General features: G+C 36.3%; 1 protein-coding gene across 1 annotated transcript; it reads right to left on the bottom strand.

The window, feature by feature from the left end:
- Nucleotides 1–1,883: 1,883 nt before the first annotated feature.
- LOC110455570 (tRNase Z TRZ1-like) lies at nt 1,884–8,072 on the bottom strand. The gene is made up of 4 exons (XM_021505754.1): nt 7,750–8,072; nt 7,039–7,237; nt 6,464–6,656; nt 1,884–2,238 (listed from the first exon to the last, which is right to left on the bottom strand). Exons 1-4 carry the CDS (start codon nt 8,046–8,048, stop codon nt 1,907–1,909), a joined length of 1,023 nt encoding a protein of 340 aa, XP_021361429.1. The 5' UTR covers nt 8,049–8,072; the 3' UTR covers nt 1,884–1,906.
- Nucleotides 8,073–12,816: the final 4,744 nt, after the last annotated feature.

Below are 12,816 nucleotides of genomic sequence, written 5' to 3'. Positions count from 1 at the left end.
ACCAATCAAACAGCTATCTTCGTGCCTTCAATATTGCTACGACATATTTTAGGGGTGCAGAGAGCGAAAGTGAGCGTAACCTCAGGATATCAAGGATGGAATCAGTCTGGCTATTGGTGTATATTTTTTTCATCCGAGATCAATCAAATAGCTAGCCACGTGCCTTAAATTTTGCAATGACATATTCCAGGGGTGTAGAGAGCGAAAGTGAGCGTAACACCTGGATATCGAGGATGCCATGGAATAAGTCATAGCAAAATTGAAGGCTCAGTGTGCGCCACCTTGTTCCTTTGATAAACATCAAAAGAATCTCGCGGTCACGTGACGGTAAAATTTGACAGGCTTTGAAGTCGGGCGTCTCTCCTTTGTGGTCTTTAAAGGAAAGGCATCAGCCTAGCGATTGGTCAGTCTTTTTACCACAGCTATCTTCGTGCCTTCAATTTTGCTACGACATATTCCAGGGGTGCAGAGAGCGAAAGTGAGCGTAACCCCTGGATATCAAGGATGGAATCAGTCTGGCTATTGGTATATATTTTTTAGCCGAGATCAATCAAATAGCTAGCCACGTGGCTTAAATTTTGCAATGACATATTTCAGGGGTGCAGAGAGTGTAAGTGAGCGTAAACCCTGGAGCATGGAGGATGGCTCATCCTCGATGTCCAGGGGTTACGCACACTTTCGCTCTCTGCACCCCTGGAATATGTCATAGCAAAGTTGAAGACTCGGTGTGCGCCATCTTGTTGATGAGACAAGAAGACTAGTTCGATCCTTTAATGTACATCAAAAGAATCTCGCGGTCACCTAACGGTAAAAATTGACAAGCTTTGAAGTTGGGCGTCTCTCCTTTGTAATCTTCAAAGGACAGGTATCAGCCTTGCGATTGGTCAGGTGTTTTTTTTTACCCGAGACCAATCAAACAGCTATCTTCGTGCCTTCAATATTGCCATGACATATTCCAGAGGTGCACAGAGCGAGAGCGAGCGTAACCCCTGGATATCAAGGATGAGGATGGCTAGGCATGAACAAAATATGGTTGGTAGGTGTTGATCTCAATTGTTTATGGTATGCCCCTAGGACTACGCCTTTGATGGCATATGTGTTCACATCTGTTCATGCCCAATAAATGTATACGGTTCCAGCATTCAGATTTCAACTGTTTCATGTTGTGACCCGGTGTCAAATTCCCCAGGTGTGAACACAGACCATGGAGTAAATCCTGGTAGTATGATTTTGTTCCTCTATTCACCTTAAAAAAAGCAGGTACACAGTTATAGGGTTATATCATTACCTGCTGGGATACTTCTAAACGAATGTTGTTGATATCAATCACATAGATCATGGCCAAACTATCATTTTTTCATCAGGTACCTCATGACCCTATTCATCTGTATATTTCTAAATCATAATCACTCAGAATTCTTCTAACCAAGACATACAATGCAGTACCAGAGGAGAAGTCATTTAAAGCAATATGGTCAAATAACCCTTTCTTGGCCCTGCTCTTCTGTTTGTACAATTCAGATATCAAAGAGTATCCACACCCTACCACCAAACCAGAGACAGTGTTATAAGTACAACAGTGGTCAATTAACAACTCTGGCGGCAGTGACCACGTGGTTAAGGCGACTGATATTCTGCTACCACTAGCCCTCCACCACTGGGTTGCGGGTTCCAGACCTTCATGGGGCAGTCGCCAGGTACTGGCCATAGGTCGGTGTTTTTTCACCGGGAACTCCGGGTTTCCTCCACCATCAAAACCTGGCACGTCCTTAAATGACCATAGCTGACATTGAACGAAACTTGTATCCAATTAATTCTGATACACATACATGGTAACAAATTACTGATAATATGAAACTCGAAAGGAAACTAGAAAACCGACCTATTAATGGTAAGTTTTTACTGTCTATGAGTAACAAACAATATGGGTCTGTTCATTATGTACACTAGCCGAGTACAATTTACGTTTTAACTTCGCAGGACACTGTCTTTCTATTGTCTCAGTAATGTCATCAGCTTTGTATCTGTCTGAGAAATGCACAAGCATGAGTGCCTCAACCTCGGAGAACATGTGAGAATTCCGAATGATCTCGTCGAGGTGGATGTGTCCTCGTTCTCTGGTCATGGCTTCCGTTACGTTCCTGGCTGTTTTGATATAAGTACACTCTGTGATAAGTATCTTCACTTTGAGTAAATCAGCAATGGGCGGCTCGGAGAATACTTCAAATGTAGTATCACCTGCAAGAGAGAAAATAGTAAAATTACTAATGGATAACCGGACTGCACAAGATCTGTGTGCAAATTTAAACAGTCAATAATTGATCTGTCATTTTTTGTTTGTAACATGATGGGAGAGGTCCCTTTGTATCTATAGTCAATATATGTAATATTTGGTAATGAGATTTCTGTAAGTATACCTATATCTTGTAAGCCAATGTTGTTATTATACATACAGTGTGAAGACACTGACCTTTACAGTCAACAGATATGGCAACCTAATTAAAACTAGACTTGTAATTCCGCTCCCCTACCATACTCTACATACACTCAAATACAAAGAGTGTATCCTAGAGGAGCGGAATTACAAGTCTAATTTAATTAGACATTAACATTAAACTTGACCTAGAAAGTCAACAGTGGTTTGCTATTTCTATGTTGTAGTTACCTGTGTTTGCTATTTCTAGGTAGTAGTAACCTGTTCACTATTTCTATGTTGTAATAACCTGTGTTTGCTATTTCTAGGTTGTAGTTACCTGTGTTTGCTATTTCTAGGTTGTAGTACCCCCTTCACTATTTCTATGTTGTAATAACCTGTGTTTGCTATTTCTATGCTGTAGTTACCTGTTCACTTTTTGTATGTTGTAATAACCTCTGTTTGCTATTTCTATGTTGTAGTTACCTGTTCACTTTTTCTATGTTGTAATAACCTCTGTTTGCTATTTCTATGTTGTAGTTACCTGTTCACTATTTCTATGTTGTAATAACCTGTGTTTGCTATTTCTATGCTGTAGTTACCTGTTCACTTTTTCTATGTTGTAATAACCTCTGTTTGCTATTTCTAGGTTGTAGTTACCTGTGTTTGCTATTTCTAGGTTGTAGTAACCTGTTCACTATTTCTATGTTGTATTAACCTGTGTTTGCTATTTTTATGTTGTTGTTACCTGTGTTTGCTATTTCTAGGTTGTAGTTACCTGTTCACTATTTCTATTTTGTAGTAACCTGTTCACTATTTCTATGTTGTAATAACCTGTGTTTGCTATTTCTAGGTTGTAGTTACCTGTGTTTGCTATTTCTAGGTTGTAGTAACCTGTTCACTAGTTCTATGTTGTAATAACCTGTGTTTGCTATTTCTAGGTTGTAGTAACCTGTTCACTATTTCTATGTTGTATTAACCTGTGTTTGCTATTTTTATGTTGTTGTTACCTGTGTTCACTATTTCTATGTTGTAATAACCTGTGTTTGCTATTTCTATGCTGTAGTTACCTGTTCACTAGTTCTATGTTGTTGTTACCTGTGTTTGCTATTTCTATGTTGTAGTTACCTGTGTTTGCTATTTCTATGTTGTAGTTACCTGTTCACTATTTCTATGTTGTAGTTACCTGTGTTTGCTATTTCTATGTTGTAGTTACCTGTGTTTGCTATTTCTATGTTGTAGTTACCTGTTCACTATTTCTATGTTGTAGTTACCTGTGTTTGCTATTTCTATGTTGTAGTTACCTGTGTTTGCTATTTCTATGTTGTAGTTACCTGTTCACTATTTCTATGTTGTAGTTACCTGTGTTTGCTATTTCTATGTTGTAGTTACCTGTGTTTGCTATTTCTATGTTGTAGTTACCTGTTCACTATTTCTATGTTGTAGTTACCTGTGTTTGCTATTTCTATGTTGTAGTTACCTGTGTTTGCTATTTCTATGTTGTAGTTACCTGTTCACTATTTCTATGTTGTAGTTACCTGTGTTTGCTATTTCTATGTTGTAGTTACCTGTGTTTGCTATTTCTATGTTGTAGTTACCTGTTCACTATTTCTATGTTGTAGTTACCTGTGTTTGCTATTTCTATGTTGTAGTTACCTGTGTTTGCTATTTCTATGTTGTAGTTACCTGTTCACTATTTCTATGTTGTAGTTACCTGTGTTTGCTATTTCTATGTTGTAGTTACCTGTGTTTGCTATTTCTATGTTGTAGTTACCTGTTCACTATTTCTATGTTGTAGTTACCTGTGTTTGCTATTTCTATGTTGTAGTTACCTGTGTTTGCTATTTCTATGTTGTAGTTACCTGTTCACTATTTCTATGTTGTAGTTACCTGTGTTTGCTATTTCTATGTTGTAGTTACCTGTGTTTGCTATTTCTATGTTGTAGTTACCTGTTCACTATTTCTATGTTGTAGTTACCTGTGTTTGCTATTTCTATGTTGTAGTTACCTGTGTTTGCTATTTCTATGTTGTAGTTACCTGTTCACTATTTCTATGTTGTAGTTACCTGTGTTTGCTATTTCTATGTTGTAGTTACCTGTGTTTGCTATTTCTATGTTGTAGTTACCTGTTCACTATTTCTATGTTGTAGTTACCTGTGTTTGCTATTTCTATGTTGTAGTTACCTGTGTTTGCTATTTCTATGTTGTAGTTACCTGTTCACTATTTCTATGTTGTAGTTACCTGTGTTTGCTATTTCTATGTTGTAGTTACCTGTGTTTGCTATTTCTATGTTGTAGTTACCTGTTCACTATTTCTATGTTGTAGTTACCTGTGTTTGCTATTTCTATGTTGTAGTTACCTGTGTTTGCTATTTCTATGTTGTAGTTACCTGTTCACTATTTCTATGTTGTAGTTACCTGTGTTTGCTATTTCTATGTTGTAGTTACCTGTGTTTGCTATTTCTATGTTGTAGTTACCTGTTCACTATTTCTATGTTGTAGTTACCTGTGTTTGCTATTTCTATGTTGTAGTTACCTGTGTTTGCTATTTCTATGTTGTAGTTACCTGTTCACTATTTCTATGTTGTAGTTACCTGTGTTTGCTATTTCTATGTTGTAGTTACCTGTGTTTGCTATTTCTATGTTGTAGTTACCTGTTCACTATTTCTATGTTGTAGTTACCTGTGTTTGCTATTTCTATGTTGTAGTTACCTGTGTTTGCTATTTCTATGTTGTAGTTACCTGTTCACTATTTCTATGTTGTAGTTACCTGTGTTTGCTATTTCTATGTTGTAGTTACCTGTGTTTGCTATTTCTATGTTGTAGTTACCTGTTCACTATTTCTATGTTGTAGTTACCTGTGTTTGCTATTTCTATGTTGTAGTTACCTGTGTTTGCTATTTCTATGTTGTAGTTACCTGTTCACTATTTCTATGTTGTAGTTACCTGTGTTTGCTATTTCTATGTTGTAGTTACCTGTGTTTGCTATTTCTATGTTGTAGTTACCTGTTCACTATTTCTATGTTGTAGTTACCTGTGTTTGCTATTTCTATGTTGTAGTTACCTGTGTTTGCTATTTCTATGTTGTAGTTACCTGTTCACTATTTCTATGTTGTAGTTACCTGTGTTTGCTATTTCTATGTTGTAGTTACCTGTGTTTGCTATTTCTATGTTGTAGTTACCTGTTCACTATTTCTATGTTGTAGTTACCTGTGTTTGCTATTTCTATGTTGTAGTTACCTGTGTTTGCTATTTCTATGTTGTAGTTACCTGTTCACTATTTCTATGTTGTAGTTACCTGTGTTTGCTATTTCTATGTTGTAGTTACCTGTGTTTGCTATTTCTATGTTGTAGTTACCTGTTCACTATTTCTATGTTGTAGTTACCTGTGTTTGCTATTTCTATGTTGTAGTTACCTGTGTTTGCTATTTCTATGTTGTAGTTACCTGTTCACTATTTCTATGTTGTAGTTACCTGTGTTTGCTATTTCTATGTTGTAGTTACCTGTGTTTGCTATTTCTATGTTGTAGTTACCTGTTCACTATTTCTATGTTGTAGTTACCTGTGTTTACTATTTCTATGTTGTAGTTACCTGTGTTTGCTATTTCTATGTTGTAGTTACCTGTTCACTATTTCTATGTTGTAGTTACCTGTTCACTATTTCTGTGTTGTAGCTACCTGTGTTCACTATTTCTGTGTTGTAGTAACCTGTTCACTATTTCTATGTTGTAGTTACCTGTGTTTGCTATTTCTATGTTGTAGTTACCTGTTCACTATTTCTATGTTGTAGTTACCTGTGTTTGCTATTTCTATGTTCTGGTAACCTATTGACTATTTCTATGTCGTAGTTACCTGTTCACTATTTCTATGTTGTAGTTACCTGTGTTTGCTATTTCTATGTTCTGGTAACCTATTGACTATTTCTGTGTTGTAGTTACCTGTTCACTATTTCTGTGTTGTAGTTACCTGTTCACTATTTCTATGTTGTAGTTAACTGTTCACTATTTCTATGTTGTAGTTACCTGTTCACTATTCCTATTGTGTATTTACCTGTGTATGCTAATTCTGGGGTGACGGTTTGGTAATACACTTGTTCCCCACTAAGTTCTAGTTTCTTTAACTCTTGCTTGCTATGTGTAGAGAATTTTTCCTTGACATGTGACTTGGTCTTGTACAGGAGGAATCCTATACTGGGTACACGATGAACTGTCTTAAATGGCACCACATGGTAGGGACCTGGCAACTGCAACCAACCAGACATACAGTATGTTTAATAATTCTTATACACATTTAACACATTTGTTTGAATAGGAATTTGATATTGTTAAAATGAACTTGATATCAGTCAGGAAATTGATAATTTATTAAAGGACGACGTGTATAAATATACCTATTTCTTCATTTTAAAACCGGAATCCAGGCTATTTCAAATTAATTAAATGACAATCTAAAATTACATTTCAAACTTAAGATTTTTTTTTTCAAAATGATCAAAAACAAAACAAATGCAACTTGTTTGAAACAAAATATCCCTACTTTCACAAACAATTTTAAAACAATTGATTTCAAAAGTTCGATGTAACATATATACACTTCACAGAGCTGATGAACACAAGGTGACAAACATTGATAGCCTCATTCGGTTCAGCCACAATCAAGTCTGCCTTGAAAGGAAACTCGGACAATCGTTTGAAGTTTTCATGAATAGTTTGCATGGGTGCCCTGAGGTCACTGCCTATGTAGTATTTGGCGGGAGGAGAGCGTATCAGTGAGCGTTTACTGGCGTGTTGGTGAAGGGCTGAACAATGGTCCATGTGGCCATGGCTGCAACAGAACGATGTTGAAAATCAAACATGAAATTTACAAACTTTCACAAATTAATTGCATACTTGATAAATACATCGTCACATTTCGCCCAGCATTCTTCATCATTACAACATTAGTTCAACAGGCACTCTGGTATACATACCTCTCGTGCAAACTTGTTCAGGGCCTCACAAATTTTATCGTTTATATGGGATGCAAACTAACAATACTTCTGATGTTAGTGGTCTAAACTACTGCATTGTTAGTTTATACATATATGTGCATTTTATTGATTTTAAAACTGTTCTATTTAAAATGTTAACGACATTTCCGATTCTAAACACTCTTGTTTAGTCCAGAATACTCCTGTTGTACACCTTCGTCTCCAAATAAAGTATATCAAAAACTTTAGTATGGATATTTATCAATTTCCCAACGGTGTAAGGGAGATTACTCTAACAGTTAATTAATACAAAACACGCGACAAGCAACATCTGCAAAATATCTTGCCGATCTAATGTTTGTCTTACCTTATAAACACATGATCACATTTTACACTTTTCTGACAAGCGTAACCCATATCAAATGCCAGGTGCATTTGTTTACTTTGTCCAGAGTTGAGACTGACAACAACACAAGATTCAAGTCCTGCGGTGGTCCATGGAGCAATTTCAATATCTCCGATCTTGATCTTCCCCGAACGATCATGTGATTGCAGTACTTTGGTTCCATGTGTGCAGTATTGGACATGCCTTGATATAGTTTGTAAAATGATCGGTAAAAGTCCTTTCCTTGTCCCCCGACACAACGTGACACTGACAGCCGACATTGTTTTTCAAATTTGTACTGTCAAGGGAGACTACTCTGCAATACAGACGAATTCGCGCGTTAAGATGATCTTCAGTATCTGTATGTCCACACTGACCTAACACCCTCTTACGAGTATTAGTGTGTGTGTGTGTGTGTGTGTGTGTNTCATAATCTATTAGATTCAGACATTATTATACGTCTCTCTGATTCAGAGCATACATTCCGTAGACTGGACAGGAGCTGCATAACGAATTTCAGGTCAAGTAGTTATGGTTATAAAAGACATGACATAAGCAAGTCATAACATAGTCTGGTAGTATAGAGGACTTTAATAGTCCTGAACCAGAAATAGCTAGATAAAGCTCTAACTTAACTTAAAAGTTTAACAAGGGGAACACGCTTCTTAAATGATTATCCCACGTGCACTGTTTTGACTGTAAAATAAAATGCTTACTACGGACTTGGGTAGATTTATTCCAGGTTTCTACAAATGTCATGTTTAGTGTGTAAGGGACCACAGGGACCTGAGAATTTGTTACAGCTATATTTGGACCTAAACTAAGGTGTTTAGAGTAATTTTACACGTTTAGGTTTAGGTCGATTTTCGGTAAACATGCTCTAAACCCCCCAAACGTGTAAAATTACTCTAAACACCCGCTTAGTTTAGGTCCAAATATAGCTGTAACATTTTCTCAGGTCCCTGTGGACTCGGTGAATGTTCCCATCTTCCGGGTCTACCTTAAGTATTAAAATTTATATTGTCAGTATTTGATCATTAATCTCTTGGAATCGTGTCCATTATAAATGTGTGTTGTACCAACAACATCGGTTTATCATTTACCTTGTCGCAAGCTGACCAAGTTTACAGGTTGGTGGAGAATTGTGCCTTTCTATTTTGGGTTTGGGTCTCTGAAATAGAGTTTTTCTTGATACCTTTCAGCCTTTGTCAAAGGATGTCAGGCAGATGTTTACCACGTTTTGTTTCTCGAATGACTTATTTCTGTCGCGTGTTACATATATCGCACACATGTAGCTGTGATGACTGATGAGACTTTTTTGTAAATTGATCAATTCACCACTATGATTCCGGATAAAGTGTTGCACATTTTGAAAACGTACGATTTGGAGCTCGCCAATTTAAACTGTTCTCTTGTTTTGAGTAAGAACACGGACAGTGTTTCCCTTACATTAAAAAGGACAAAACTAAGCACGCCATATCGTAATGAATGTCAATGCTTCAAAAGCGAGTGATAGTGTGCAGGTACCTCCTGTTCAAGTAACCAGGAAGCACAAGTCGCCGTCCAAACGCCGATATGACAGGAAACGAAGGAGGAAGTGGAAGCAGAGGAAAAGTTCCTCCCATGAAAAGAAACTGATGTCTCCTTATCATTTATCACATCCACGAGGATCAACTGGTGAGCTGCCCATACAACATGAAGATAAACATATTTGTAATACTGTGAGTGTGGAACCAGTTTGCGAGAAACTTGATGCAAAACCAAAGGTTCAACACCAACAGCCAACTACTTTTGCCCCAGTGCTACATAATGCTATTGTTAGTCATGTATCATCTCATTCTGTGCCGTCTCTGGGACTACGCTTGAAAGCTGTTAGGTCAGTACCGACATCAGTACCTGAAACATGTGTTTCTATCGACAGCAAGGACATGCTAGCATTTTTATCAGGAAAAAGAAGTGATCTTCCTCAGAAGCTTGTGTATAAGTAGACATTATCAAATGGAACACTATTATTAGCATAATGATTTGTGAATCTTAGATCGTGACATTCTAGAGGATACTTATTCATTTTTGATTGACGTTGTTCCCCAATGAAGCTTTTAGTTACCTTTATCAACTATTCACATTTCATTTTATCATTATTTTGGCCAAAACAGAACTTTACCATATCCTATTACTTCATTGTTGTGTTACTAGTAATGTGAAATTAACTGTCAGTGCTGCAAGTTTGTTAATTTTTGATAACTATTCAATCATCTTGATTTCAAAGAAACTTTTTTGGTACACGTCATGTGTAACTGTTTCAAGTGTAGTTGTATACACGAAACCGTATGTAAATTGTATAATCAGTTTATGTTTTGCCTATTTTAAATTAGAAAAAAATGCCATATAGCATTAGAATATGTAATTAGTAAATATAATTATGTATATTCACTTGATGGTTGTTTAAAATAAATAACGGGGAATTAACCGTTTTTGTGTATTATTGTATTCCGACTACGTATCTTGTATTATGGTATTCCGTCTCCGTATCTTGTTCTTATGTTTTGTTGTTTGACTTCCTGTTTCCGGGAATAAAATGAAAAGTTGAAGAGTGAAGCTGTTTCGATTTATCTCTTAATTAATAATCCTCTCACATCGCAAACCCAGTACAATAGTAAGTATCCCATTTACTTTAAGTAAATAGAAAACAAACATTAAAATAAGATAATTAACCCAATGAGATCAATAGAATTCCGCAAGAATTTCTGCTAATATTATTAAGACGAACCCACATAAAACGTAACCAGGAGCGGTGTCGGTTATGTGTCGAGAAAGGGATTTGGGTTGGGGGAGCGGGGTGCCGAGAAAAGGGATAAAAGCGAATACAATTTCCATCCGCTCCATCGGCATCCATCAAGTATTTTGTATATATGGAAGGGCGAGGCGGGGAGTTCTAGGTCTGCCATGTAAATTGATCGTTTAGGGAAATCGTAACATGTACCTAGTCATCACTTGCAACGAAACATGCATAATTACATTCAATATGTTATTTCTTATCGTTGAGTAATTTTTTTTCTTTCTTTTTCTTTATAATATAAATTGTATTTATCATCAAGTTTAAATCAATATGACAATTCTTTTTTGTTTCAACTTAGATAGAAGTGCGTAGGGGTCTTAATACGGGAGGAAATCTGAGTACCCGGAGAAACCCCATTTGGTTGGGCAGGTGAACCCATACCTATTTAACCCCGATCGTGGGAGTCGAGCCTTTAGGCCGTATTGCTGAAAGGCGAGCGCCGGAATCGACTCTCCGACTTCGAATCACACGAAGATATTGAAACATTAAAATAAATATCCTTATATACTTAAAAATTATATTTTATTTAAATTTTATAAATACAATGTTTACAAAATTGTTGAGTTTTGTATGTGTTTTATTTTATATATACGTCTATAAGTAGATTTTCGGCTAGAAACTCATATTTAGATTGATAAAACCTTTCAATAAATTTTAGAATAACATTCAATTCGAACTTGAATAGTGTTCACACACTTCTTCTATTCCGTTTCAGGACCATTAAATTAGGGTAACAGTCGTATAGTGACGCAGCGTTTTGAAGAATCCCAAAGACGTTAAATAGATAATTCTTGAACATCCTCTCCTCAAAAATGACTCTCTATCAAAATGCGTTCGTTCTCTTATTTTGAACTACGATATGATTATATGGCTGCAAATAAATAAAAGTCCAAAATGAAATTGACTGAGGACGAAATTGTGAAAATGACTGAGTTCCTGGTTGACAATATCTTTGTTGAGTTCTGTGGTAAGATTTTCCAGCAGACTTCAAGCTTCCTATGGGAACAAACTGTGTCCCTCTTCTGGCCGATTTGTTTTGTTTTCATACAAAGCTGAATTTATTGATGAGCTTATCGGAGTAGTAACAAATGCTTAGTCCAGTCCTTCAATTTTACATCCGAAATATCGACGATGTGACGATTGATATGTGGGATTGAAGAAACAAATGATGTCCAATCCGATTTGAAAAGACTCCCCTCCCCGAGTGGTAACAAATGCATAGTCCAGTTCTTCAATTTTACATTCGAAATATCGACGATGAACAGTTAGGCTATTGACTATATCGATCGTATATACGAGTTGAGCTTAAGATCAAGGACACTTTTTAATATATCATGCAGTAGTTCTAGTCAAAAGGGTTGGAAAGATTTCCATCACGTAATACGAACCCAAGACACATTTGTTTGTTCGGCTCTAGAGTCTGTATTGGGACATTCTGTCCTAAGACTTACACGTAATAGCGGTCGAGATAACTGAATATACTTGTTCGGTGTCTAAACTTCTCCTCACTTGTTTTATAGTCGGTCGTTACACTGTCACATACATAGACAATTCTCTAACACGTACAGTTTTTGATATACCGTATATAATTACAGGTATATATATAGAGAGGATCAGAAACCTCGTCCAGGAGTAGCAAAAAACTGTTACTTTTGACTTAATTTAATTCAAACGTTCTCAATTCTCAAAATCAAGTTTGTTATAAAGAATACTATACTTCTTCAAACGTTACTGAATTTCTGGCAAAAAAATGAAAGCGTGGCTACCATTCAGAAAATTTTGTGAAGAACTTTTTTGAATGATATGTAAATTTTAAGAATGTTTTAAAGAAGTTTGTCGAGTGATTGTCACACTGATCATGTAATTGATATCATGTGAAGGTTTCGGGACAAACTAAAGCTCTTATCATTTTAAAAGACGCATTGAAGAGAATTGTCCGATATAATTTTCTGGCAAGATAAAAAATGATGCATTTTTTCAGCAGCGTTGCAGTTGACTTCAGGAAAATCGACTGATTTAAAAAAAAATGTATGAAATAAAGAGAAAATGTAGTTGCTTCTTTCATATATAGTTCGTGCACTTTCATATATAGTTTGTGCAGTACTTAGTGGGGTTTTGTAAATCCCCGCCAACTTATATTATTTAATTTGGTATAGGCTGGTGTAGGTGTGAATACTTCGAGCAAGTTCCTGGTCTTCAAATCCATCTTA

Source organism: Mizuhopecten yessoensis, unplaced genomic scaffold (assembly GCF_002113885.1).
Source record: "Mizuhopecten yessoensis strain PY_sf001 unplaced genomic scaffold, ASM211388v2 scaffold8299, whole genome shotgun sequence".
In the NCBI taxonomy this organism is placed as follows: Eukaryota; Metazoa; Mollusca; class Bivalvia; order Pectinida; family Pectinidae; genus Mizuhopecten; species Mizuhopecten yessoensis.
Note: the sequence above shows the minus strand (reverse complement) of the source record. Positions and strands in the feature narration are given on the sequence as shown.